Source organism: Leishmania mexicana, chromosome 33 (genome assembly GCF_000234665.1).
Source record: "Leishmania mexicana MHOM/GT/2001/U1103 complete genome, chromosome 33".
Classification (NCBI taxonomy): Eukaryota; Euglenozoa; class Kinetoplastea; order Trypanosomatida; family Trypanosomatidae; genus Leishmania; species Leishmania mexicana.
Genome location: NC_018337.1, coordinates 1,253,662 through 1,281,264, shown reverse-complemented (window position 1 = coordinate 1,281,264; position 27,603 = coordinate 1,253,662). Strand labels below are relative to the sequence as shown.

The window sequence follows — 27,603 nt, the reverse complement described above, 5'->3', positions numbered from 1 at the left end:
GATGCGCAGCGCGCACCGAGGATGAAGGTGCATCAAGGACAAAGGGAAGAGGAGAGAAAAAAAAAGAAGACGCGAGGTGGAGAAAAGCCCTCGGCAGTCAATGACACGCGGATGAGCCCCGGGGGTTGGCCTTCTTCCTGCGCCTCAAGACAACACAGGGGTGAAGGGGGGTGGGAGACGACGACAAAAGACAGTCCACGACGAGCCGGACAATGCCTTTCGGACCTCGACGCACTCAGCACTCATGGCCGTGACGGTGGCAGCGATAGCACGCCGGCTCAGCATTTTGGCCTCACTCCATTTCCTCCCTCTCATTTTTTTTCGCTGTTTTGCTGTGATGCTATTTCTTCCCACGAATGGGTGGCAGAGGTACACGGCTGTGTGAGCGTGTGCCGGCGCGGCGACGATGCGCCCCTCCCGGCCATCTTTCTTTTTTTAAATTAATTTCAAGGCCGAAAGAGTCGTTGCAGCATGGTTTCCAATCGGTCCATGCGGTCGTCTAAACGCCGCTGGATGCGTGCGCCCTCTGACTGGACCATCGCCTGCACCTTTTCGAAGAGTTCCGATTCACGGAGGTGCCCTTGCACGTCACTGCTGCTCTGTACCGTCACCTTCGCCGTCGCCGGCGAGCTCCACGTCGTGAGCCGATGAAGCAGAGACGCTTGAACATCCACGACGACAGTCCACGTCGACGTCCGTCTCTGTTGTCCGTACAGGGACCGTGTATCCTCACCGCTGCCATCGCGGTTTGTCTCGATGCTGCTAGCCGAGCCGTAGAAGAAGAGAAGCGGCGCTGGGGCCTTCGGCGAGAGAAGAGGGGCTATGCCGACAATGCGCTGCGGTCGGTTAACCTCGTAGATGCCGTGCACTTCGAGCCCAAGCCGTGTGATGCTGTCACCAGTCGACTCGCGCCGGTGGCTCATGCCGAACTGCAGGATGCGACGGGGGGTAAAAAGGATGAGGCCGTGCATATGCTGTTCGACGGTGGTGCTGCTTGCCTGACACTCGGCATTTGTCACAAGTGCGGGTGCGACAGAGGCAAGGCTAAACGGAGGTGGTGTGCCACCCTCTGTCGGCGCCCCCGCTAGCCAGTCCAGCGCCGCAACGCCGTCGGCGCGGTCCAGTGACAAGACCGCACTCCTCCAAGCTACCTTTTGCTCGTCATCCACACACTGGGGAGACGAAGCGGACATGGGGAACGAGCCGTCGTCCGTGCAGCTTGCGCGTTTTGCAGAGGCGTGTACGAGAAGAGCGTACCTCTTTGTAAGCGCACAACCCGGCCTGGCGTGCACGTGGGCTCCGTCGTCCTTTAGCATACCGCTTCTTTCCTGCGGTAGGAAGCAGGGGGTCTCTATTCGAAGGCTCGACACGGTCTCGAGGGCAGGGAGCGCGGTCCCAAAAAGAGTCGGGACTGCGCCACCTAAAACGGTGGTGTGCTGGGCAACCCCGTCTGATGCTTGTGCTGAGCCATTCGACGGGGCCGCCCACAGGGAATTCAAGGTGCGAGGGGCGGCGTTCCCTGCCGCCAAACTTGCATGAGATGCGTCGCTGCTCGGTTCTTTCCCAGCACGCTCCGGTGTCTGTGAGTTCACCTGAATCACACGCCCGTCAAGGCCATGCAGAGCTGGCAAGGCCGATTTTTTTGCCGCTGCATCGCAGCTCAGCGCTGTCCAACCATCTTGCCCTACCGCAGACTCACCGCCCAGAACCCAGAAGCTCACGTCCTGCACCGCCTGCTTTGCTGTCTCGTGTGCCGGCACCATGGCAGCAGCGACGGCGATTCCGTAGAAGACATGTCCAGGTCCCATTAGAACCTGGTGCACGCACACCGGCACCGCATCATCCCCGGTACTCTGCACCGTCCACGCATACACCTCCACGCTGCCGCTCAGCGACGTTGCACAGATGCATACTTGGGAGTCATTGCGAGCAGTCGCCGCCACGCAATTGAAGGGCCCAATATTCCACGTGTGCTCCTCCAGTAGAGGCTGCCGATTCGCTTTCGATGGCTGTGGTGACGCCGCCTTTCGCGCCGGATCCGCCGCCAGCCCCGCCCCGCCGCAGCACACCACACCAGTAACGCTTTTTAGTCCCGCTACAATCATCACCGACACCGGTGAGCTTTCCATACCAATGCTTGCCCGTGTGCCAGTAGTGCTTGCGGTGCAGAAGTCTGTGACGCGCGCAAAGGACGCGCACACGGCGCTCGAGTCGCGGTGGCGCCCGTGAAGTCCATCAAGTGCGGCACACTGTGGGTCATCATCGCCTTCCGAGCTCGGCGAGCTGGCGCTTTCTGTGAGGCCTGACCGAACAAGCAGCACTTGCCGCTGCCGCGTCTTCACAGCCAAAAATCTGAGACCCACCCACGTGATCTGCTCCACCTCCACGGATGAGGGGGTTGTTGGCTGCACCGTGTCCGTCGATGGTGGCAAGAAGAAGTTTTTGCCTGTCCATGTTGCCTCCGTCAAAGCAGCCGTCTCCGCGGAGTCCGTTGCAGGAGACGCGCACGGAAAATCAGCCGTGCTCTTGCTCACCATCTGCCGCCGTGTCGGGTCCCGCGAATGTGTATAGCGAAGGTCATTGTCAAAAATAGGAATGGTGTGCAACCGCATCATATCAGGGGCTTGTGTATGAGTGTTAGATGCTGCGTCTGTTGTCCACAGGGAGGAGGTGCCCAGTGTGTACACCTCAAGGCTCAAGACAGGTGCACTTGCAGCTGTCTGCAACCTCAACAGGTCGCAAGCACCGCCCCCGGGTGTGGTGGAGGCCACCCCATGCGCCACCACAGCGACGAAGGAGCCATGAGAGGCGGAGGGCGGGAGCAGAGCAATCCCGTTGGACGCGGTGCGGTACGGCAGCGGATTTTCTTCCACCAGAAGAGACAGGCGGGGAAATGTCTTGGCCATTCGTCAGTGTGCTGCACTGCACGTCGCTTCGCAGTGACTCCGCCTTCTGCGCTCTCTGGTTGAGCTTTGTGCGGATGCGGTCGTGTGCGTGCGCTGGTTTGCGGGAAAGGCGTAGTGGATATGAAGTCGGCAGGCGTGAGTGTGCGTGAGGCGGAGGTAGTGGTTGAAGGCAAGGTGGTGAAAGGTGGACATGAGATGAAAATAAAAATTGAAACGATGCGACGCACCAAAGATCCCCCGCCCCCGACGGTGGCCATCGCGATCTCTTGGTGTCTACGGCGAGAAGCTCGTTCCGGAGGCTCATGCGTCAGGCCAATATACCGAGCGCGGCCAGACACACACGCCCGTTTACACCCGAGAGGGGGGGGGCGCACGGCGTTCCAGGGTTCTGTTACACCTGTTGCACCGGAAGTATTGCGCTCCCTGCAGTGGTTGTCTCTTTGTGCTGTGGGTTTTCAGAGGTGGTGGGGGTGGGAGGGGAGGGGAACAGAAGAACGCCAACATTTTGTGTCGTCGAAAAGAATGACGCCGCGCCGCCCCCCCAACGTTCGCCAACCATGAAGACACAGGACATGCGGATGACTGTGCTGCAAGGGATGTGGCCCATCGGTGCAGAGCTGCCCTTTTCATGTGGAGTCAGCGTGCCACGCACCAACACCCACATTTCTGTCCGCACATGTCAGATTCGCTGCATTTCCTTTGCGCGCTTTCTTTACACAGGGCGACACATACCAGAGTCTCCCCATCCGAGAGGCGTGAGCCATACAAGGTGCATTGCCAGATTCCGTATCATACAAGACGCATACGCACAACATCGACGTTGCGGAGGGGTCGAGGAAACGTGCGCGTGAAGAGAGAGGAAAGGCGTGGAAGTCTCGAAACTGGCGCTTCAGCCGTGGACGCTTCGTGCTTTGTTTTTGTATCCGAGACGCACCAGGCGGATGAGCGCAGCAAGAGGTCATTGCGTACCCGAAAAAAAAAGAAAAGTCATTGGGGGCACACGTGCAAACGAAACCCATAGTTGCTGGTCTGCTGCCATCCTCTCGTCCACTGTCTCTCGACGCACCGGCTCCGCTGCTCTCCCTGACGATTTCACTCTTTCTGAAACTGCTTCGATGGTGCCGCAAAAAACGTCGCTTCTCTCCGCCTCTTTGCCGCGCCTCGCCTTCCTTTGAAAAACCATGTCGTCTGTCTGCCGTCTCACCCGGCCCTCGAAGCAATGTGTCCCACTGCTCACATGTGAATCAGGTCGCATACCCGCGACAAGAACGGTTGCAGGAGGGGACAGAGAAAAACAAAGACAAAGGCGACCATTACTCGCGGAGCTGAACGAAGCCCACGCGCAGTCACAGAGAAGGATGGATCGTGCGGTGCCCCTGTCCCCTGTCCCACACACGCGCAAAAGAGTAGCGATGCACACCAAACATGCTTTGACCCCGCTCCCTCCGCCTCAAAAGGGGTGAGCCGCAGCAACAAGTACACGCACACAAACGGGGGCACAATCTTTGCTTTATCACGACGCGATGCTGCTCGCAACCCCTCTCGTCATGTTTATGAGAGAGGAGCGATGGTTGCAGTGCCTCTGCCCTCCACTTCCCAATACCCTGATAAGACCACCACAGCATAGAAACCCGAATCAACGGCAGACATACAGGCAGGCAGGGAGGCAGAGAGAGAGACACAGAGGCATGATAAGAATGACAGGTGAGCGCGCGAAAATGGTACAACAAGGATATCCAGTCACAGGCATCCAAACAGCAACAACAGACACAGAGCCAAGGGCGCAAGCAGGAAAAAAAAACACAACCAATCCAGACCGAGCGGCAAAGCGTTATGAGACGCAGCAACATGATCGACTTCACACACACATAAAAACGAGAGGGAGGAGGGAGGGGAGGGGGGGGGGCGGGGTGTAACGACAGAAAAAAAGAAATGTGCACGTCAATGCTGACAGCAGCGAATGGAGAGGGAGAGGGGGGGGGATGGCGTGAAGGGAAAAAGAACGAACAAAGTCAGGAACCGAGCGCAGAATAGCGAGCGAATGCACACACACAAACACACACGTACATACCATACAAGCACGCTGAATGGGAAGGGAAAAACAGATGCACTTTTTCTGGCGCGTACAAGTGGCGCCATGATGCGCCGGAGACGATGCAGGCGAAAGAGAAAAGGGGGATAAAAGCAATCGGGGGAAGAGCGGCGATGTAGCTTGACGCCAAGAGGCTCATACAAAAACCGAAGCATGCACGAAGCAGCGACCAACGCCAGTCGACTGAGGCGAGCGCACAAGAAAAAACTTTCGAGAAGAATACGAAAAAAAAGAGAGCGTTGTACAAGCACTCAGCGAAGACCACACATACACATACAAAGAAGAGCGGAAGACCCCCAAAAGAAAAAGAGAGGTGGGGAGGCGAGAGATAGGGGGGGGGGCCAGTAAGGGGGGGGGAGGGAGGGGGCACATGTGGCAGATGGAGAAGCTGAAGGAAGGTACGAAGAGAGGTTCGGGATAGAGAGGAGCTCGCAAAAACGCAAGGAAGCTGGATCCGGGGAAGAGCACGCGAAACAACAAAACACACATGCACATGCAAAAGGGAGAGATAGAGAACAGGAAACGATACAACGCACAGAAATGCGCGCAGTCGCCCCTTCGCAAGTCACCGACCGCGTGATGCCCACGCACCCGCGGGACCGCACAGCGAACACGAGCTGTAAGAGAGACATGGACATACCGGAGGATCTGAAAAGAGAAAAGACACACGAAAAGAGAAGAGCTGCAGGGGGAGGGGCACGCACGAAACCGAAACCACACATATCATGAACATCAACAAGTAAACGAAGCATGGTCAAAAAAAAGAATACGAAAAAAAAGGGGGGGGGGAATGGTGCCAAGAGATAAGGATGATGAGTTTTCCATGCACGCTTCCAAGTCCTCGTAGACGGCGAAGTGCCTACTGCCGTGGAAGAGTGTACCAGACTGGTCTCCCTCCGCTCGCGCTCTCGGTACCTCCAGCGCTGGCAGAGCTCTCCGCGAGAACGCTGCAGCACTCAGGTCGCCAGCGGGTAGCGCTACTCACGGAGAGGCAGACATGAGCACCCCCGTTTTGCCCACACCCAAGGATTTCCGTTGTGGCGAACAGTCAAAGGGGGCTGGGGCGGGGAGAGGGGTGCAGCATACGTATGACTCGACTCCCCGAGATCAGAAATGATTACAAGAACAAGCAATGCGGGAAAGAAAAGACACGTGGCTGGGAGGGGGGGGGGAGAGCACGTCATCTGGATTGTGGAGAGCACTTTGACTCGCACCTCCTCATCACATCGTGTTTCCATCATCCCGCCCTCGTTCGTTTCGGTCACAAACCTTCGAAAACAACAACGACAAAATGGAGAGCAAGGGAAAAAAGAAGCGACACCAAGCGTGCATACACACTTCCTATTGTCCGCGTTTTTTCTTGTACGTTCTGCACATGTGCTGGATCGGCGTCATGTCGCCTTGATTGCGGGCGGGCCGTTCGCCAGCGAGGGAGTCACGAAGAGGTGAGCTACAGTAGTCCCCCCTTTGTCCTGTGCAATCCATATACGCCACCGAGCGTCATTAGAGCGGAGATGTGTGGGGATGCGCGTGGACTAGGGGAGAGAATCAAAGATAATAAAAAATAATAACACAGCTGCATTCCCCTCACCAAGGTCGGAGATGCCTTCTTTTTTTCCACGCACCTCTTAGAGAACTATGAGGGTGGCAAGAAGGTGGCGCGTTTGAGGGCTATAATCATCACCGAGCGTCCCAGCAACTATAGCACCCACAGACACGACGGCAATCTCGCACAAGGGGATGAAGGGAGGAGGGGCGGAGCGACACACACACACACACACACATACACGCGCGCAGACACAGCAACGTTCTCACTAAGCCTCATCGTGTTGCTTACCGCCGTACGGCACCTTCTCTGCAGCGCCTCTCGCCTCCCGCTGCCTGCGTCATGTTGCGGGGAGACTCAGCGTCCTCGTCGTTGAGGTCAAGTACGTTGGCGATGCGCTCGTAAACCTCGCTAACAGGAATGCCGTCGCGGGCGGATATGCGCATGGAGACTGAGTGGCTCACGGCTATGGTAATGTTGTACCGCGCCTCTGGGAACTTGCCGGCTAACTCCATCTTCAAGTGGCGAACCAGCAGCGCCGTCACGACGAGCAACTCCAGGTAGCCGAACTCCTGACCAATGCAACTGCGCTTGCCGCAGCTGAAGGGGATGTAGCCACAACGGCCGCAGCGTTTGCGCAATGCCTCGCCTTCTTCGCCAAGCCACCGTTCGGGGAGGAACACGTCAACGTCGTCGCCGTACACGTGCGTGTTGCGCTGCAGAGCGGAGAGCGTGATGACAACCGTCATGCCCTTTGGAATCACAACACCAGATCCGGGTAGGTACACATCTTCGGCCGCGTCGCGGTAGATGATAGGCGCCGCCGGGTACATCCGCAGCACCTCTTTCACGACGGCAACAAGGTAGTCGCACTCCATAAGCTCCTGCACGGTGGGGCAGGTGCAGATGGAGGGCATCAAGTCTTCAAGGGCCTCGTAGAGACGCTCCTGCACCTCCGTGTTTGTACCCAGGAGCGCAAACAGGAACTCCAGCGTGTGACTCACCGTGTCGTGGCCGGCAAACAAAAAGGTGACGACGTGATCCAACACGTCGTCCATGCTGAAGTGCGCATACAGCTCATCGATCAGCGCGTCCATCACACACTGACGCGTGCCAATCTGATTTATCTGCATGTTCTTATCCAACAGCTCCACGCTCATCTCCTTCAGGATCTTGCGCGCGTTCCGCTGGGCGGATGACTTGAGATACGGGCAGAAGTAGTTCAAGCGGGACATCTTCATCATCACATCGAAGTGGCTGCGCACGCGCAGCGACTCGCTGCGGGAGGCGCGGAAGGCCGCCTCCCCGATGGCGGAGAGCGCCATGCGGAAGACGTGGTCGCTCAGGTTCACCACGGCGTCCTGCTCACCGCCGCACTGGATGAGATCGAAAAGGCCGCCCATCATGCGCAGGGCATGCATGCGAACGATCTCATTCGAAACACCGCGAATATTCTGCGACCTGAAAATGGGCATCAGGATGCGGCGATGCATGGCGTGTTGCGTCTTGTTGCCGACCGCGAGGAGGCCAACGCGGCCGACGACGATGCGCACAATGTCGTAGCCGGTGTTCTTGTAGAACTTCGTGTCAGCGCGCAACAGCACGTGCTCAATGTCGACCGGGCTCGAGAGCACCACGTGTGTGCGGAAGAAGATCTTCATGACGAACGGCTTGTAATCGAACTCCGCGCACCACCGTTGCAGAGTCTTCAACGGGTCACCCTTGCGGACAACGTAGAAGTGGCGGTAAAGGACGCGCTTGATCACGCTCCAGACGAGGCCGTCCTCGGAATTTGGCGGAATCGCCGGTTCTGGCATCTTCGGCGGTGCGGAGTACACTGCCTGCATCATCCGCGTGGTGGCGTAGGTGAGAAGGCCGACAGTCGCAATGGCAGCCGCCGCCTTGACTGGCGAAACAGTGGGGGTCGTGGAGTGCTGCATAGTGAGTCGCAATGGACGAATCGACAGTAGAGACGTTCCGGTGAAAGAGCACCACACAGGTGGTGTCCTGCGGCGAGCCTCTGCAGGACGACAGAAACGACAACAACAAAAAACGAGTAGATGGAATCGGAGAAGAGGCTGAAGAGGTGACAGACAAGGGGGAGCCGTAAGCCAATCAAGTCGCTAATAAGAAGTGCTGTGGAATCGCGCGAAGGCAGACAGCAGGGCTGCAGGGACGTAGAAAGAAAAGCCCCAGATGCGCAGTGCGTATTACAAGACAGCGAATGTTGTGTAAAGGCAGAGCAGAAGGCCAGGATGAGGATAGCACCGAGGGTATGGCCGGCCATGTACAATGCAGAGAGACCAGTCTTGAGTTGCCGTAGTGTTTGGGTGGTGCTTCTTTTTATTGATTGGGAATACGCTGTAGGCGGTGGGCTGTGGAGGGAGAGGAGGAGTAGACGTAAAGTCAGAAAAGAAACAGGAGGAAGGCACCTGGGTGGAGGGAGGCTCAGTCAGAAGACGGAGGGGAGAGGGACTGCGAAAGGGAAGCGGAAGGGGTGGGGTGTGGGTGGGCGGCGGCGGCGGCGGCGGAGCCAAAACACGAAACAATGTAGGGACAAGGAGGTGAGGAGCTCAGACGGGATGCATCTCCGTGCCGCTGCTGTGTTACTGATACTGATGTATGTGTGCTATTGTTATATACATATACACGTGTATATATATACATAGATGACAAGGGTACGCAGACCGCACCGTTTGCGGCGCATTTGTGTGCAGGGGTGTACAGCACGGGTGAGAGAAGGAAAGGAGGGAGACGGTTGGGAAAAGTGCGGCTTCATCGAAGAAGTGATATCCAATGGGAAAGCACATGCGTACACGATCCACGCTCTTGATTGCTGATGATAGGTTTCTGCGGTTGCTTCCGGGTGGAGAGAGTTGCCTTCACGGGTCCACAGAGGGGTTGGGACGGTATCTCGCACGGAGGCACACATGTTGTAGTTGCTTCGCTTGAGCTACAACACATGTGAGTAGAACCCGCTGAGAGAGCGAGAGCGAGCACCATTGCGAACGAAACGCGACGTGCGCTCTCGTGTCTTGCCGACGTGGCAGATATAGAGGAAGGCAAACAGAGAGAGAGCGGAGTTTCAGCGAGGGCAAGCGCACGCGGGAGAGGGGATACATCAAGGAGGCAGGCGACTAATGATCCTGTGACTTCACTTCCTTCGGCATGCGCCGCACCCGCCGCGCCCCGGCGCTCTTCTCGCGGTCCGCCAGCTTCTGCTCGTACGCGACTTGCCGAGACAGCTGAAAATTCACGACCTTGCCCGGCTTGGGGTTCCGCTCCGTGTGCAGTGCCTGTAAAAAGGAGCCGGCCAAGTCCATGTAGAAGCGCTGCTTCTCGGGGTTCGTCTCCTTGCACTTCTCTGCCCACTGCTCCATCAGTCGCTTCTTGAGAAAGGCGCGGGCGTGGCGAGACTTGACGGTAATGTCAATACTGCGGTAGCACATGCGCAGGAGGGACATGGGAGACTTGATCTCCAGCACGCGTTGCTGCGAATTCATATGTTGACCGGAACCTACAGCACCACCGGCCGCAGCGGTGACACCAGCGCCGTTGTGGGAGGCCGTGGTCAGTCGCAAAGCCACACGGCGCAGCATCGCTAAGAGAAACAACGACTTCGTGAGTAGCCGATAGCAAAAAAGACAGGGATGCACAGTGGAGGTGAGAAGCACTGACAGCTGAACATCGGAGGAGAGGGCGGCTGCGCTCGTGCCAGTTCATGAAAGCTGCCGCCTAAGCATGCGGGGAGGCAACTGAAGCGGCGTTATTGTCCTCCTTGGGCCTTGTTGCACTGCATCTTTCGGCGCGAAGGCGATACCGCCATGAAGGAGGTGCGCACAAAGGAAGGGAGCACGGGTGAGACGTTCGCCGAGATCGAATCGATTCCAAGGGCTCTGTGGTGGTCCATCTCCACACAAGATCCTTTTCGAGGAGAATATGCAAAGAGGGGTGAGAGTACAGCTGCCCTGCGGCTGTCTGTTTCCCGCAGGAGGGAGTACCTTCGAACGTTTTCGAACAAATATCCGGGAGAGCCGGAAACGCGGAAAAGAGAATCACGAAAGGAGGACGGAGGCGGCACACAAAGAACACGTTCCAGGATCCAGAGAACAGCAAAAAACAACAACAAAAATAAATACATACACGATAAAACATACAAGACGGAGAGCACACACACACACAAAGTATACGGATATGAAAGCAGAGAGAAAGACGAGAAACAAACCAAAAGCGTTGCGGTATCGCACACACGGGGGAGGGCGCGGAAGGAGAAGAACAACGCCAAAAAAGAACTGACGAGGGAGGTGTGTGTATGTATGTATGTGTGTGTGTATGTGTGTCAGAGTGAGGGGAAGGGAGAGGATCCGGAAGAGGGTGACGTCGGGTTGCCAGACCCGGGACCACATTGTACATCGAAAAGTCAGCCAATCTTATCCGCCCATCCGCTGAGGCACACGCAAAAGTAGCAGCCGCCTCAAGGGTGATTGTCGCACAGAAACGCACGACTGGGCATGAGACGCATACATGGACAAGAAAAGCAAGGACAACAATGCGGGATAGCCCCCCATGCCACCCCCACCCCAGCACCACCACACAGAGGCTGAAAAAAAAGCGAAAGCAGGAAGAGTTGCACAGATACGTTTCACTCCGAAGCATCTTAGACATGCATACTTGGGTCGTTGTCGGTAAAGACACCATACCCGTCTGGCAGCGCTGCGGTCGTCTCTCCAAACGCGAGACCGCCTCGGAGCGGCGAAACTTGGAAAAACGCCTGGAAAAAGCTTGCGTTCTTCAAGCCAAAGTACGTTGTCATGTCCTTCTGCAAGACTTCGTCGTCGCAGCATTCCATCGCCCGCTGGCGGTTGCGCAGGCACATCTCCTCGATGGTCTTGGCGTACCCGACCATCGCAGACGATGGGGCACCGGCGAAGAGTTGCACGCGCAGCAGATGCGTCCTTGCTACCGCTACTGCAAAGGCGGGCCACTTCGCTGAGGGAATGATCACCTCCTCCAGAAGCAGCACGCGCAGCTTCAATAGGCGCGGAAGGTAGTCGATCAGGGCGCTTGTCTGCGCAGCAGAGAGGGCTGTGTAGCTGAGATCGAGTTCCTCTATCTCTCGGTTGCAGCCATCTGAGAGCAGTTCGTACAGTGTAGATGGGTCCCTGCTGGTGAGGACGTTTCCGCGGAGACTCAACCGCCTGATTTTCGTGAAGGGCAGCGTCTGTGTAAAGCACCACAGCGAGCTACTAGTCAGGTCGTTGTACGAGAGGTCAAGCGAGTGCACGTGGCAGTTGTGACGCTTGGAGAGGTAGACAATGCCGGCAAGGAGGATGAGGAGTCCCGCGGAACCGATGTGGCAGGAAGACAAGGACACGATGGAGAGAAGACTGTCCTCGCCACTCATGGAGCCTGCCTGCATCGGTGAAGCCGTCCCGGTCGCCGTGGCCGTTCCCGCACACAAACGTCGGAAGCCGTCGAAAACGAGCACGTGCACTCGATCAGGGCTCAGAAAGATACCGCTAAGATGAAATAGGTTGAGCTGAAAAGTGTTTCCGCCTAATCGAAGTGCAATGTCGGCAAGCAGCTGACTTTCTGCCGCAACGCTCTGCTCTACCAGCAGTGGCGTGTATTGATTCTCTGGCCTGCCCTCGTGTACATTGAAGAGCGCGTCGCTTTGGCAGACGGCACGGGGAGTGTATTTTGCCTTTGCAGTGGAAGAGGCACTTGTATAGTTCATCAAGATGGAGCGCGTCGAAGCGTGGGGCTGCCTAAGGTGGCACCCCGAGCGCACGACGAGCCACCACGGCCCGTAGAAGCGCAAATCGGAATCCCACTCCTGGTGCGCATGCGGGCAGTTCCAAGAAACGCCCTGTACGGTCTCCCGGAGTTTCGCGATGAGAAACCGCAGCAGCTGCTCAAACGACGTGGCGTGGGTGCGCATCGAGTAGGCCATTTTCTCCGCGTCAGGATCCGTCATTGCTTCCGTGGACATCCTCTCTAAGAAGCGGAGCGGATGAAAGCCGATGACGGACTGCTGCTGTCGCTTCAGGAAGCCGGCGCGCCCATGGAGCCTGTGCAGGCGACTCTCCGCTTCACGCTCTGCGCACCGCGTGGGGGCATTGAAGATGCGCAGCACGTGATCATTCTCCTCCCTCGCGATGGAGGGTGCCAACGTGGTGTGGCACGTCAGCCGCACGGAGCGAAAGGCCTCCATGAGGGGAGAGGTAAATGGATCGACCGACGCTTATGAAAAATTTGGCGGCAGGTGCCGAGTGGAAAATGGAAAATAAAAGAGGCGCCAACCAGCTCTCTGATCCTCCGCGCATCTCCTAGCGGAACTGCCGCACGATGAGAACGTCGAGAGCGAGAGCGAAGGGCGAGGACGAGAAAGCGGGAGGTGAACGGCAGCGATGGCAATCGAGAGGAGATTGCGCTCTTGCCCGGCATGACATCACGTAAGCGTTCTGAGGAGCGAGAAAAAAAAAGAACAACATTCGGCCGAAGAGCGCAGGACACGTGTATGCGTTTCCCAAGCGGAGCAGGAGGGAAACTCTGCTTCAGCACACCCAACGACGCGACTCGCATCTCAGCGAGGGACCCCTCCCCCTGAAAGCATGCCCCACACGCTTTTTGCTGTGTGCAATGGTTCTGTGAACGTTTCATCGGCCGTCACTTCCGCCGTCTCTTTTGCGAGTTCGGATTCACATTGTATCCCACATATTAAGCGGAGGAAGGCACCTCGGATGCTGGCGCGCGATCATCGCCAGCTGTCGACCGAGCTGCTGCTCCCTCCGTACCATTTGTTGGAGGAGGGCGGGACTCGTGTGGTCGTAGCCCAGCGCGTGCAGTGTAGCGTGCACAAGCGCCGCATGGAGGTAGGGCGCCAGGGGAAGAGTAGTGGAGGGGTAACGACGGCATCGCAGGCGCATATAATCGAGTGACACAAAAATGTTGCCGAGGTCGAGCAGCTCAGCGCGGATGATGGACTGCGTCAGGGCGTTCGGCTCAGCCCCTACCGCCCCAGCACACGTAGGTGAGGTGGTCAGCGTGGCTCCTGTGTCCTTGTTGCCGTCGCCTCTCTCCAGAAAATCGCTGAAGAGAAGATCATTCACAAAGCTGCCCGCCTTCCCTACCGGGGTGAAGGTGAGGACATCAGTGGCCCGATCTGAGCCCTTGTACTTGTAGTTAAGCTGACGCATGTGTGCGAGGGAGACAAACTCTAGGTTGAGTCGCGTGTCGTACGGCGCGCGCTCGAGGGTGAGCAGAAGGTGCATCAGGTACCGAGTTTCGCGGCGCAGAGTGGGCGTGGCGCCAGTTATCGTGAGGTGTTTGAACGTCTTCATCTCGACTGTGTGTGCGTGTGCGTGTGTGTGTGCGTGTGTGTCTTGAACCCGTTACCGCAAGAGCCGAGTCCCCATGAAGGAGAGAGGAGGGAGGCGCAGGAGGGGAGGCGGGTGGGAAGGCGAGCCAGCAGCTACATAGCCGTGCACCGTGTCGCCTACCGTGCACCCTGATCGTCAGCTTCGTACCGGTTGGCTTGATACGACTCCACACGCAAAGACTGGGTGTCGCTCGCAGAGATGTTGCACAGCGTCGGAAGAACAACAACAAAAGGATGAACGTGTTCCCGAGAGGACGGGAAGCTTGCAAGAAGGTGACTCGTGCAAATCACGAGGTGCGATGCATGCTGACACACCTACGAGACCGCTAACTCACGGTCGTCTCCCAAGGTGAGGGCATACACTGCATTCGTCCGTTCAGGGGGTGCTGGTGGCGTGCATGCATATGGGTAATGAGCGGTGGCCGTCCAATGAGGTAGCCCTCATCTGCATCTCTGCATCTGTGTGTGGGTGTGGCAGCTGATGTTTTGTTCACTGTTCAGTGTCCATCTTGTCGGCCTCAGCGCCCCCCCCACCACCTCAACAGCATCGCGCATACAGCTGCCAACAAAGCACACCACGCTGCTTGCTGCTTACGGGACCGACGCAACAATGGTTCGCTTTTCAAGGACCGCCTGTACTTCACTGGCACGGGCAAACGCACCAGTCCACGGCACCGCTGCCGTGGCGGACACGATCTCCGACAGAGACAATGGAGTCACCTTCCATGCGACTTCAACAAAGAGCGTCTCTTGTTCTGTCCGACTCGCCTCACCGCTGTTTTCTTCTAGTGCGGCCGCCACACTAGATGGAGGAGTTTTCGTCTCCGCTCCACCGCGCAGCTTCACGGCCGAGGAGACTAGTTGCCGAAGCGAGCACTCTAGGCGTGGTAGAAGCACTGCTGCTGCATCAGTGGCTAATGCGATCCACGTAAACCAAAGCCGCGTCAGCAGCACAAGACACGGAATGTCGCAGGTACACAGCTGCCTCGCACGAGCTACATGCATGTCAGCAGCCTGCCTCTCAATGCATACACGGACGCCGTCGACCGTGCATCGCAACACCTGTGCAACCAGACGCGCAGACGCCTCGTGGACAAAAAAATCAGAGGAGGAGGAGTGGCTCTGTGAGTGATTGTGCAGAGCATAGCTCCGGCAGCGCAAGAACAGGCACCAGACGAGCGGTGCGACCCCCTTCACAGTCGGTACGGCGTTCCCCGCTCGCCAATCGATGGCGTTCAACGAATGCAGAAGCACCTCGCGCGTGAGCTTGTCGGTGTGGCAGGACTCCACTTTACCCGCGATGTCTAGAAAATCGATATCTCTGTCCGCTTGCCTCTGCATCGCATCGGTGGACCCTACAACCGCTATACTGCTCTCCGCCCCACCAAGATGCTCGTTGCCGCCAACGCGCCTGAGTTCTGTAAAGCGACTCCATGCCCAGCGGAATCGCGCGTAGGTGGCCAGCAACCCCATCGGCGGTAGCAACGTGCGGAGAGGTGTTCCATGCGCCGCCCACTCCTTCACGCATCTACGCGCCGCGCGGGCGAAGAAACTACCGATCGCCTCTTCGATTCGATCGATGTGTGCGCTGCCGGCACCATCAAGAACAGAGCCACCTCGCCAACACGCCTGGAGCGGGGGCAGGCAAAGCGCTACTTTGCTTGCGAGCACAATCGGCTGTGACTCGAAGCCCAGGAGCCACTTTGCCCAGCCATCCAAGCATTTGTGGATGTTGCCTTCACCTGCGCTCGTGCAGCTCGTCTCTGGCGTCCGTGCTGCATTGCACAGCAGTGAGAATCGCTGCATGTGCGCCATGAGAGAAAGGGTGGCCGCTTCTTGCACCGCTTCGCCACTGTTCTCTGTATCGACGTCTGTGCCTGCGGCAAACTTCGTGTAGGTGGCAAGTGCGGAGAGCAGGCGAGCTGCTGCGCCGTCCACTGTGAGCGTGTCTGCCTGAGCCTGGCGATTCACAGAGATGTGAACATCGTCAAGGTTACCGAGCACCAGCGCATCGTGGGCCGCCATGACGACAGACTGTGTTTCGCTTCCCGCAATGGGCGCTTCAGAGTACGAAGGACGAGAGAACAAGCGGGAAAAGAAAGCGACACGTTGGGGGGGGGTGAGCGAGTAACAACAACAAAACTTCAGAGACGCGCACGCAGCAGATAAACATCTGACTCGCGGAACCAGTGAGAGCATGCGCCTCATCAAGCGTTTTGGCACAGTTGCGCACCCACGCTGAGTTGTCCTTCTCCCTTTGCAACGTGTCCAACGATCGGCCGTGCAACATGAAGTCATACGCCACCACCCGAGCAACTCCTGGTGTGCCTGCAACAGGGGCACATCGGGTGGTGCGAAGCAGTCGTGCAGACGCGCGCTACAGCAATGCACCCACGCAGTCATCGTCGCACGGCCCCTACCACGACCCCTACCCCTGCGGAGTGGCGGAGGCGCTCCACCACCCCGTAGGCAGCGCGAGGGATGAGTGGGCCCCGTTTGAGTCACGCTGACACTGCGCCCCTCATGCGGGTGGCGCAAACCTGTGCACGGTCGCGCGTCGCTCCGACGCCACGCCAATCCAGGACTACACCGCCGGCATCAGCAGCGATACATCGCACCGACGTCGCTACGTTGCGGGCACTTGAACTTATCCCTACCGGAGGTAGCTCGGCATTAGCGGACACAGGAGGGGGAGGGGCTGCCAGGATTTCCCCACAGAGTGGGCACTGATCCCTGACACCGTACACATCGAGGTGTGCCAAACGCTCCCCCCTCCTCCCTCCGTCATCGGGGCTGCCGCAACAGTAGAAGAGATGCGAGGCAAAAAAAAGCATGAATCAGACATGACGTGTGAAAGCACGACGGGCATCACCTGTACAACCAGGAAAACCCCCGGTTACCTCAAAAGAGGGAGTGATCGAAAGGTGTGTGTGGGGGTCTTTATAGAGTTGCTAAGTGCCTGTACAGTGGCGCAAGAAGACGTAGCGCGTCGGCACAACAGCAGCAAAAAATCAACAACGAAGAGGTGCATGTTGACACACCGGAGAGGCGTCAGGGTGCAGACAGTCGTTCATCCAAGAAGCAGAGCTCACATGACGAGGAGATTAAATTTGGACACACACGCCAATGGCGGGAAAGGAAGGCACGTGCGAAACAGTAAGAAGCACGTTTTCAGATGCAGCCGAGTCACCAAACACACTGGCAAGCATGCAGGAGTTTACGTACACGAGAGGGCGTGTGCATGTATCCTCGGGCGCTGCAAGTCCACTGTGGCGCTTGCAACTCGAAATGTCAGCTTGTCCACGAAGGAAGACAACAAAAGCCCCTCTAACGATGGTGTTCGAGGGACTGCGCAGGAGCAACGGAGAGAACACGCATCACCATGGCAGACCCCCAAGAGGAAACACAAAACGGTACACTGAAAGAGAAGCTTCCTCCTGAGCATCGGGGAGTTTTGACCCTCCTCCGCACGTACGTACATGTCATTTCACTTGGCGGCATCGCTTGACGGCGCTTTTTCGTTCGACCTTCGCCTGGCGGCCGCAGCGCCGTTCCGCGCTTTCCCGGCGTTGCTGCGGCCACCGACCAGGACCACCCGCGACACGCCCTGCTCTCCAAGTTGTGCGGCGAGACGGCGCTGCGTTTCGGCGTTCAGCGCAATGTCCTGCAGGGTCTCTTTCAGCTCCCGTATGCTGCTGCTCAGTCGCAGATCCGTCGCTACGTTTTGCTGGATGACACTTCGCAGCGCCGTTTTGCAGCTCTCCAGTTGTTTCTCGAGGCGCGTCGTCTCCTCGCCCCGTGTGTCCTGCTCGTGCTTCAGATTTTTCACGGCGTACAGCAGAGCCGTCGTCTTGCGGCGCCTTTCAACAAGGTCCATCATTACCGACTCCAGCGGCTCAAATGCGTTTGTCAGATCCATGTACTCGCCCCGCTCCAACTCCTCGGCACGGGGGCTGGCGGCGCCGTTGTCGAGCTCGGCCTCTTCCAGTTCCTCTTCGTCGTCATCGCTGCTGCCTGTTTCTTGGGCTAGCTGAGACTCGTAAAGGGCTCGCTTCGCATCCAGCTCGCTCTTGATCACCATCGCATACTGCGCATGCGATGAGGTGAGCTTCTTGTCGTACTTGGCCGAGATGCTCTTCTTTTCTGCCTTCCACGCTTCTGGCGTGTCGCCGACGGCGGCTGCCATCGCGGCGCTCTCGCCGGTGACGGCGTCGTCAAGCATCGGCTCATCTCGGCCAGGGAACTGCATCCACGTGGAGGTTCCCGTGTTGGAGTCCAGCAGGATGACAACACGGTGGACAAAACAATCGCCGTCGTAGTCCCAAATCTGCTGCGTCAGCAGATTCATGGAGAAGAAGTGCTGCTGAGCTACACAGTGATCCTTGGCATGCATGGCCTGGTAGCGGCTGCAGCCAACGTAACCGCAGACAAGGCATATCCACGGGTCCCCTGCCTTCGCGCAGGCCTCGCACTTGATGGCAGCGGACGCAGTTGGCTGCTGTTGACGCTGCTGCTGTTGGGCGTACTCCAACGAGTCGGCAAAGCGCCGGCACAGGTGGCATGAGGAGCACAGGAAGCAGGTGCACTGGCTTGCGCTGCCGCTCTGCGCACACGTGCACAGGGGCGTCTGGGAGCCGTAGCCGGAGATGGTGCACTCAAGCCTGTCGCCGCACATTGGACACGTCGGGATGTAATAATACGAGGTGAGAACTTGTGCGTCAACCGTCGTAGAGGCGCCCTCGAGGCATGGGAATCCCTTGATGTACATGGAGCTCGTCCGCACGTCGTTACCCTGACCCGCCACTTCGGCGCACACTTGCAGCACAGACAGAACATCCTTCATGCTTTGACAGGCGAGAACGACGATGGCGCACCCCGAGAAGCTGCACGCTGCCGCGTCCGCTACGCAGAATGGAATGTGTTCCATTAGGCCAAGAAACGCACTGATGCACGACTGTGCCTCGAGTGTCAAGGTGGAAATACTGGCGTCGACACCGCCACCACCGCTGCTTGACGTGGCGAGCGAAGATGACAGTGCCATCACCTGTCCGCCGTCCGGTGCGCAGGAGCTGGGAAAGACAAGCAGGACATAGTTGGTGGAGACGACAGGGGTGAAGAAGCTGCCTTTAAAGGCCTTTTTTCGCAGCAGCCGCACCTCGCCGCACACAAACGTTGTTGGAATAGATTCGGAAGAGGTGTGAAGGGTGACCACCTGCGTTCCCCGCTGCTTGATGACCTCGTAGCGCAACATTTCCTGGTCGCAGGGGCAGCAGAGAGATGGTCAAGGACAGAGAGAGGGAGGGAGAGACAACGCAAAGCAGAAGGGGGCGAAAGTAAAAGGAAAAGTGCAGACAAGGCACCGCCTAAACAGTGCGATGGTCAGCGCGCTGAAGTGACGACGCCGATGATGACAGTGGCGAGAGATGGATAGCGACGACGTGTGTGCGTGTGTGCATGTGGAGGATGGTGGGGATGGGTGGAGTTTGCAGTCTAGGTAATCGACTGTATTTAAATCATAATGAGCGCTATATCGCCAAGAGAAGCGGCGCTCGGCAAGTGCCAAGTGCAATCCCTTCCTCACCCCTCTCTCACAGCCACCGCCGCACAGAGCTCAGAACAAGCACGATGGCAAAGGAAAGGGCGACCGTTCGGAGCCACTGCTTCGAAACGACACAACGAACATGGAAAAGCAAGCAAGCAGAGACCAAAAGACAGAAAGGGAAAGAAACAGCTATCAGAAGACGGATGGGGGGAGGAAGAGAGTCGTCTGTGAGAAGGCGCAGCAGTGACAGTGACGGCGCCGCCGACCCGTGCGCTTTCTACCACCTCCCACCTCGATTTTCTCGACGAGGGTCAACGAAGCTCCAGCCAAGGAGGAATTCTATGTTCTCCGAGGAAGAGCTGAGGAGAATCACTCGCTCGATGGGTTACCCGTAGCTGTGGGGTGTAGTCGCGGCATGAGGTGCGTTGGCGACAGCAGCGGTAAAGACAACATTAGGAAAGTAGCCCAGAAGACAAGGGCGCAAGTCGACAGCAAAGAGGCGGAGTAGCAGTGCAGAGAGGTGTCGGCTGAGAGGGGGATGAAGAGGGACACAGAATGGCGCATGCGAGCCATGCCGCTTCCCGCCTGCATTGGCGGCGCGCAGCACCGTGAGAGGAGGCAGGTGATCGGAGTTCAAGTGTAGCCACTTTATGTTTGTGCACAGAACGTGTTCGGCGGAAGGCGCAGACGCCGGTCCAGTATCTCGTTCATCTCGTTCTCCCGTAAAGACACGCAACGCCTCCTTGATGAAGACACTTGTTGAGCTTTAGTGTGTACTTCAAAGAGTTCTTGGCTTGGGAAGTGTAACGTTCATGTGTGTGTGTGTGTGTGGGAGGGAAAGGGAGGCAACAAGAACGAAAAAAAAAACAGGACGACCACGGCGCACCCAAATGAGCGAGCAGCGCCCACCTGCCGTCAGCCCACCTCATTGCTCTCCACGCTTCAGCTCAGTACTTGGTCCGCAAGTTAAGCACCGTGGTGCGCTTCGGTCGCAATGACGGATTCACCTCGCCGGGCAGCAGCGACGGCGTAGCACCACCACTTTCAACATCAGCTTCACGGGCATGCGCGCTGCCGGCGTCCATGGCTGCGGTGTTGAACGCCATGGATCTGCTCAGCTCCCGATCTTCGCAGACAGGACATCCGCCACCGCGCACAACGCGCTTTTCCACGCTCATCTCGTACGAATTGGCACACCTTTGGCACTTCCAGTACACGGGATGCATGTAGCCGATGCTCACGATGTCCGGGTAGAGGTGCATGGGGTTCTTTTCATGATCCCACTCCGCAGCAATATCCGGTGCTGCAACGCGTAGTCGTGTTGGAAGGTGGTAGCGCTTCCCGACAAACATCTCAACCTTCTTCCGATTTGCAATACGGATTGTCGACGCCTTGTGGCGCGCAGGAGTGCACAAGGCTGCCTGTGTAGAATGATCAAGAGGACTACTCACGGACGGCCCGACACCTGCGACACGCATGGATGCGGCACAGGCGATCCCCGTCATCCGTCGCGCGCCGCAGCTGTAGGAGATACCGTACCGAAGCATTCGTAAAGGGCTACTGCGGTCAGAGGAACGTAGCAGCTCTACTGGAGAAACGCGAGAGAAAGAGATGCGTCGAGAAGGTAAGTGCCATTCACGAAGAGCGAGAATAAGTGCTTCATCGAAATTGGGATGCACAGACATTTGAAGTGCGCGGGCGAAGGGCTACTGTGCGCGAGCCGTTAGGCACGCTTTCGGACATCAGCGAGGGCTCAATCACTCGGAGAACGCTACGCCCGCGCGACGCGTAGGACTGTTAAACAGGGTGGTGACCGAGGCGGCTACATGCGCAAGGGACTGTGTGCCCGAATCCAGCGTCACGTATCCCCGTGTCGCAGACGGCAGTGGATGTGCTCCGCCGGCGCTCGTCACTCAGCGAGGCAGCTGGGGTTCATGCTGTCTGTGTAAAATGTGAAGAATACGGAGACAGCAGGGAGGAAGGAGGGCAGAAAGAGCGTCAACAGCGCCGAGGTAGGCACGCAGGAGCGGGCACACACGTACACACAGTTGAGCCCAAATATATAAGAGAGCTGCTGCGCAAAGGTAACGGCGAAGAGGAGCACAACCAACGGGGTGAGTGAACGAATGGAGAGCGCAGGGGGGAGGGAGAGGGCCAAGAACCCACTCACCATGGACGCAATGACTTTTCACATCCGGTCGTGATCTGCACTTCTCATCTGCACTGCACGCGCGCGATGATGAGGAAAAAAACGAAAGCAAACGAAAACACAAGTAGACACACACACACACACACACGGACACACATCATCTGTGAGTTGGGGGTGGTGGGAGGCTGATGGCGATGTTTTTTTTTTCTCCCCGGGCGGTTGAGCGGCTGTGGCGTCCTTCGCCATCCACATTTCCTCCCTAAGTGCATTAGTGTGCGCTAAGCATGCTGGACTACACACACACACACACACAAAAGGCACAAATCCTGACAAGCGAGATGACACAATCAACATGTGCGGCTCCATTCGCGCATGGCGATGAGCTCACCGCTGCCACCGCCGCCGCCCACCATGTGACCGAGGGAGATCCGGCAGCCGCACTAGCTCCCATGGTCGACGTTCAGCCCGCCGGGGATTCTTCTGTGGCCGCGCCGAGCACGGCAGCAAACGGCCCCTTCGCTCAAAAGCAGTCTACGCTGCCAAGCTTCATGCGAGCCTTGCCGAGCAGCTTCGACAGCGCCCTGAATGTGTCCTCTACCCACGCATTCCTCTATGGCACACCGAGTATGCCCCACGCCTTCAGCTCCGCGAGGATTGGCAGGGCAAGCACCCTTGCGGGCTTCTCAGAGGCAAGCAGCAAAGTTGCTTGCCGGCGACGTTCACGGAGGTGAAGTTCCCCACGGTGCCGGTGCTACTGCGCTTGAAGGTTGGCATCTGTTGAGGGAAGTAGTCGCATTCCAGCTGCCACAGTCCCCTTCGTCGCGCGACACCACCGCCGTCCTGTGCTTGGCAACCTCCTTGACAGGTGCAAGGCAGTCGTGGAGACCGTTTGTCCCACAGCTGTTCGTCGTTCCTCTGCGCGCAGCACACACTGTCGTCCTGCAGCTCACGTGAGACTTTGTACGTCTCCACCACACCACTGAAAAGCAGCCTCCCCGGCATACCGTTCGTGCCAACGGTGGGGTTGAGCAAGGCCCCTTGCAGCTCATCCCGCACTGTCATGGCCCCACCCAGAGCTGGCCCTTGGTGCTTTCAGTCAACAAGAAGAGTGGAATTGTTGGCACGGACTCGAAGCCACCAGGAATACCAAGGCCGATCTTGTCACACAGGAGTTGGCGTGCAATGTCGTGAATGGTGCCACCACCACTGCTGCAGTCCTCCCCGCACGGGCGTTCCTGAGGAGGTGACTAGCGACTTCGCATACGCACAAGTCGTCTTCGCCAGTGTTGCCAATCCGCGTGCTGAAGCGGGGGAGGGTGCTGGAAGAGTAGAGAAGCACAAGTGCTGTACAGCGAGACCCGCCGATTAGAGGCGCACAAGGCACAAACAAAGAACTCGAGAACGCAACCGGAAGGGCAGAACGGAGGTGATGCGACGAAGGTCGCGTGAGTTTGGTGGCTGCGCATGTGCATGTGGGATGGAGGGTGCGTGTGTCGCATCGACGATACGGGAGGTGGGAGGTGGGAGGTGGGTGGGGAGCACCAAGCAGGGCGAGAAGCTCAGACGGGGGATAGGGGCTTGTGCGCAAGCGTCCGGAGCAGCGAAATACGCGACAGACCTTGCCATACGAATCCGTGAAAATAGAAGCGGCACCTTTTCCGTGTCGGTCTAGGGACGTGTGAACAGCTTAATAGAGAGAGAGCGCTCTTGCCCATTTCATGTATACAGGCACCCGTGCAAGGAAAAAAAGAAGCGCCCGCGCGCTTGTGCTGTCTTAGCTTTGCTAAGGCTACACTGCGCACCTGTGAGGCGGTGAGACGATGGTGTTTGTGTGTGTGTGGGTGCAAGTACACCGACTCGAGATGAGCAAGCAGTGGCCCAGCAGGGTGTGAGGGAGTGCGACAGGGTAATGGAAGATAAAGGGGGGATCCTTCTCAGCAGTGCGACGACAGGCAAGCAGTGACGGTGCCACTTGGCCACTTCGTCAGTCGTCATCGCTGATTTCCACGACCGCCTGCACCACGCCCACCACTTGGCAGTCATCATCTTCACCCGCCACCACCTCTTCCAGACGCTGTCTCTCAGGCGATCGGTGCGCTGCGTCTCGCTTGACCTTCTGAAAAAGGCGCTCAAGAGTGCACGCGATGCTCGACATGGCGGCAACCGCCGTCGTTGCCAATGTCGGTGCAGCAACCGTTGCGGCGTGTAGTTGCGTGCGCGCTCTCTTCCGCGCCACTGCTGGGGCCGTAGCCACCGTTCTGGCATCATCCACAGCAGGCTCTTCGACTGGGATGGCTCCCGCCAAAGAGACGGAGGATCCGTCAAGCACCGTACAGGCAGGTGAAGAGGCCACAGTGGCTTTCGTATCGTCCTTCCTCTTGCCAGCCGGCGCCTCTGCTTGATGCGCCGGTAGCACCGAGAAGAACCGTGTGATGGGCTGAACATTGGACACGCGACTGCGGAGGCGTGGTGCTTTCTCCACAAAGAGTGCCTCGTACTGCTTGAAGCCCTCCTCGGACACGGTCGGCACCACGCGCGCCGGGTTCACGAACTCGACAAACTCGAGGAGCTCGTGAAATGCGCAGTGCTCGCTGTATGGCACACGGAGAAGAGTATATTTCTGGGACACCTCTCGAGCCACGCAGCGCTTGCACCACCCCGTTGGCTCCACAATGAGTACCTGATCGTAGTGATCCAGGTTAAGCGCCAGGCCGTCCTCCATGTCCACCACCGCCGGACCGTCGGCGTGCGCCAGCGCAGCCACTGCTCGGTAGCCTACGCTGGCCATGGGAACCAGAAAGACACTGAGAAGGTGCTCCACCTCCTCCGCCCGTCCCTCGGCGGCTGACTGGTTCCCTGCGCCGTCCAGCGTGTCGAGGTCGACCGCCAATGACGGTCGTACGGAGGGAGCGGCGCTGGCAGGAGTCTCCTCCGTCTTATAGGCCAGGTCGCTGGCGACATTCTTGCGTTGCAAGCCTTCTGTATTGCACTCACCAAGCAGCACCGGCAACAGAACTGGCACGTCGTGGACGTGAGCCGTCTCTGTCGGTGGTTTTGACGAGGCATCTTTGTCCGTGCTGCACGGGGTCCCGGCTTTCTCGCTCAAGCGGGAAGTCTTCAGTGGTTCAAAGCACTCTTCGAAGAACCCTATCGAGGACAGCAGGGCATACCGACTTGGTGAGACACGAATCCGCCACGATGCACGCTCTGAGGCGTTGGTGTGACACTGGGACCCTTTTATGGGGTCTCTTGCGTGGCTCTGCTCAGAAGACCCTACAAGAGGGAAGGCGTCCCGCAGCGCCAACGCAACACGTTCCTTCCCGATCGTGTAGGACCCAATTAAGACGGCGCAACGCACTTGACGACGCTGCGGATGCCCGGTCGAGGGCACCGCGACTCCGGCACGGCAAGCGGCGCGGTGGAAGAGGGACCGAAGTACCTCGATCACCCTCTGCGTTACTTCCCATTGCGAGGGAAACCTGTACGCTGGCGCACAGAAGGTGTTGTCTAAGAGAAGTACGTCGAGGAGCTGCCGATGCGCCACGTCCCGGAGTGCCTCGTCATCTGCGATGAACTGCTCGTAAAACGGAGCGGGCGGCGCCGCAACTGCTGGCGCCGTCACTGTCGATGCATCCTGCTCCTCTCCTCGTTTTATCAGGCACGGCAGCGGCGGCACGTACGTCTGCCTCCCGTTGGAGGACCGCACAAACTGATGCCAGGTCTCCCGCGACCCGTTGAAGCGAAAGTCGCCGGTGTGTAGCACGGTCCCAAAAACTGGTGACGCAAAGAGAAACATCACCGCACCCGGGCAGTGGTTCGCCAGAATGAGGCGCACCGCAAACATACCGTCGCCAGTCTTTTCATGTGCCTGCCCTGTCGAGGATGATGCCGGTGGATTCAGCAGGGCCTGCACGCGTGCGTGGTGCGGCGTTTCAGGCACACGCGCGAGACAGACGTTGGTAGAGAAGGAGAAGATGTATGTCTGACCCAGGTCCATCGGAAACAACCACGACGCAGGCACCCCCAGCTGTGACTGGGTAAGTGTGGCGGTTGGACGACTGCAGTAGATGGTGCCGCTGTGCCAGCGATTGGTGATGCCCGTGTAATGATCAGAGTGGAAGTGGCTCAGAAAGTAGAAGGTGCGCGCACGCACCGTTCTCGCAGTGGACGCCAGTCCAAGACCTTGATTGGACACCGGTGAAGTGACAGAGTACGGTGTACCTAACGGTGTCACTTCGTTAGCGGAGGGAGGCACCGGGCGCTGTGCTCGATACGCCCAGCCAGTGAGTGGTGCACCATCATTCACAAAACGAAAGGCATCAACCAGAATGATGCCTTGCGAGCCCCGATAAACCTCTCTCGACTTGAAGTACTCTCGCTTCGCCCCATCTCTGTCGACGCTGGACACTGCAGCACCTGCCTCACTCGTCGAGGATTTCATAGAACTGCTCGAGTTTGACGGGATGGGCTGGAAATCGGTAGGGGACTGTCTCTAGGCCTGCGCCGTACAGCAACGGCCAATGTGTCTCTGTTCGCCAGAGCGACCGTTGGCCTCGGAAAACAAAAAAAAATGAAACCAAACCACCCAGAAGCAAAGATGCGTGTTGCAAAGGGGATGGCGTGTATGTAAGAAACAGACAGCGCTCTCCGCACTGAGGAGTGACGGACCCCGTCCCAAATCTGCACCTGCGTCTATGAGCGCAGAATGCAGGCCCCACTGATAGGTTTTTCCTCGCACCAAAGATGATGCAAGGCTAGACGGCACTGACGAAGACGACGACAACCAAGGACAAGAGCGCACTGCACCAAAACTTTCAGCTAGAGAGAGGTGTGTCAGCGTACTCCATCGAAACGATAGCAGAACTGCCCCATTGACTCGACAACCCGTCTTCCTTTTAAAGCTCAAAGCTTTAGGTGCGAGGGGTTGAGGTGCGCTTCAAGGCAAACAGGAGAAGGGGAGAGAGGCGATATAGAAAAGACAACGAAGACAGCGAAACCGCTGACAGTGAAGAGTGGAGCGACTAGCGAGTCCAGCGACGGGAGCGCCGCATGCTTTCTCCTGCCATGGATCCGTACGTTTTGCCTTCGGATGCGTCAAGTCGCGCTCTGGCACAAACAATCAACACTACCTCAACGGAATGAGGCGATATGGCATGGTGCGCAATGTACCGCTTCGTTTCATTCGCATTATCTGGTAGGGATTCCTGCACTAAATTCAACGTATATGTTTATCCATATAAAGCGATATATATATATATATATGGATATATATATTATATATATATAGCGGCACGGCTGTCACAAACACCCACAGACAATAAGCCGAAACATCTGCACAGACACATCGAATTGAAGCCCAACGCTGAGAGATCTATAATAACAATATGAATATGAAAAAAAAAGGGGGGGGGGGAATGGTGCCAAGAGATAAGGATGATGAGTTTTCCATGCACGCTTCCAAGTCCTCGTAGACGGCGAAGTGCCTACTGCCGTGGAAGAGTGTACCAGACTGGTCTCCCTCCGCTCGCGCTCTCGGTACCTCCAGCGCTGGCAGAGCTCTCCGCGAGAACGCTGCAGCACTCAGGTCACCAGCGGGTAGCGCTACTCACGGAGAGGCAGACATGAGCACCCCCGTTTTGCCCACACCCAAGGATTTCCGTTGTGGCGAACAGTCAAAGGGGGCTGGGGCGGGGAGAGGGGTGCAGCATACGTATGACTCGACTCCCCGAGATCAGAAATGATTACAAGAACAAGCAATGCGGGAAAGAAAAGGCACGTGGCTGGGAGGGGGGTGGGAGAGCACGTCATCTGGATTGTGGAGAGCACTTTGACTCGCACCTCCTCATCACATCGTGTTTCCATCATCCCGCCCTCGTTCGTTTCGGTCACAAACCTTCGAAAACAACAACGACAAAATGGAGAGCAAGGGAAAAAAGAAAACAAACGCTGCATAGTACACAGGTGGATCGACGATCTAGACAATGATC

The 27,603-nt window shown here is 57.7% G+C and overlaps 9 protein-coding genes across 9 annotated transcripts; all 9 read right to left on the bottom strand.

Annotated features, from left to right (window-relative positions):
• Positions 1–446: 446 nt before the first annotated feature.
• On the bottom strand, positions 447–2,906 carry LMXM_33_3340 (conserved hypothetical protein; the record flags this gene model as incomplete). Its single annotated transcript, XM_003878841.1, has 1 exon — positions 447–2,906. One exon carries the CDS (start codon positions 2,904–2,906, stop codon positions 447–449), a length of 2,460 nt encoding a protein of 819 aa, XP_003878890.1.
• Positions 2,907–6,831: 3,925 nt separating this feature from the next.
• On the bottom strand, positions 6,832–8,484 carry LMXM_33_3330 (cytochrome p450-like protein; the record flags this gene model as incomplete). Its single annotated transcript, XM_003878840.1, has 1 exon — positions 6,832–8,484. One exon carries the CDS (start codon positions 8,482–8,484, stop codon positions 6,832–6,834), a length of 1,653 nt encoding a protein of 550 aa, XP_003878889.1.
• A 1,197-nt stretch (positions 8,485–9,681) lies between these two features.
• LMXM_33_3320 (conserved hypothetical protein) lies at positions 9,682–10,143 on the bottom strand (the record flags this gene model as incomplete). Its single annotated transcript, XM_003878839.1, has 1 exon — positions 9,682–10,143. The coding sequence occupies one exon, from the start codon at positions 10,141–10,143 to the stop codon at positions 9,682–9,684; it is 462 nt and encodes a 153-aa protein (XP_003878888.1).
• Positions 10,144–11,201: 1,058 nt separating this feature from the next.
• Positions 11,202–12,758, bottom strand: LMXM_33_3310 (conserved hypothetical protein; the record flags this gene model as incomplete). Its single annotated transcript, XM_003878838.1, has 1 exon — positions 11,202–12,758. The coding sequence occupies one exon, from the start codon at positions 12,756–12,758 to the stop codon at positions 11,202–11,204; it is 1,557 nt and encodes a 518-aa protein (XP_003878887.1).
• Positions 12,759–13,245: 487 nt separating this feature from the next.
• LMXM_33_3300 (conserved hypothetical protein) lies at positions 13,246–13,887 on the bottom strand (the record flags this gene model as incomplete). The annotated part of the gene is made up of 1 exon (XM_003878837.1): positions 13,246–13,887. One exon carries the CDS (start codon positions 13,885–13,887, stop codon positions 13,246–13,248), a length of 642 nt encoding a protein of 213 aa, XP_003878886.1.
• A 629-nt stretch (positions 13,888–14,516) lies between these two features.
• LMXM_33_3290 (conserved hypothetical protein) lies at positions 14,517–15,950 on the bottom strand (the record flags this gene model as incomplete). Its single annotated transcript, XM_003878836.1, has 1 exon — positions 14,517–15,950. The coding sequence occupies one exon, from the start codon at positions 15,948–15,950 to the stop codon at positions 14,517–14,519; it is 1,434 nt and encodes a 477-aa protein (XP_003878885.1).
• Positions 15,951–17,412: 1,462 nt separating this feature from the next.
• On the bottom strand, positions 17,413–18,852 carry LMXM_33_3280 (conserved hypothetical protein; the record flags this gene model as incomplete). The annotated part of the gene is made up of 1 exon (XM_003878835.1): positions 17,413–18,852. The coding sequence occupies one exon, from the start codon at positions 18,850–18,852 to the stop codon at positions 17,413–17,415; it is 1,440 nt and encodes a 479-aa protein (XP_003878884.1).
• Positions 18,853–20,414: 1,562 nt separating this feature from the next.
• On the bottom strand, positions 20,415–20,972 carry LMXM_33_3270 (conserved hypothetical protein; the record flags this gene model as incomplete). Its single annotated transcript, XM_003878834.1, has 1 exon — positions 20,415–20,972. The coding sequence occupies one exon, from the start codon at positions 20,970–20,972 to the stop codon at positions 20,415–20,417; it is 558 nt and encodes a 185-aa protein (XP_003878883.1).
• A 2,628-nt stretch (positions 20,973–23,600) lies between these two features.
• LMXM_33_3260 (conserved hypothetical protein) lies at positions 23,601–25,613 on the bottom strand (the record flags this gene model as incomplete). Its single annotated transcript, XM_003878833.1, has 1 exon — positions 23,601–25,613. The coding sequence occupies one exon, from the start codon at positions 25,611–25,613 to the stop codon at positions 23,601–23,603; it is 2,013 nt and encodes a 670-aa protein (XP_003878882.1).
• Positions 25,614–27,603: the final 1,990 nt, after the last annotated feature.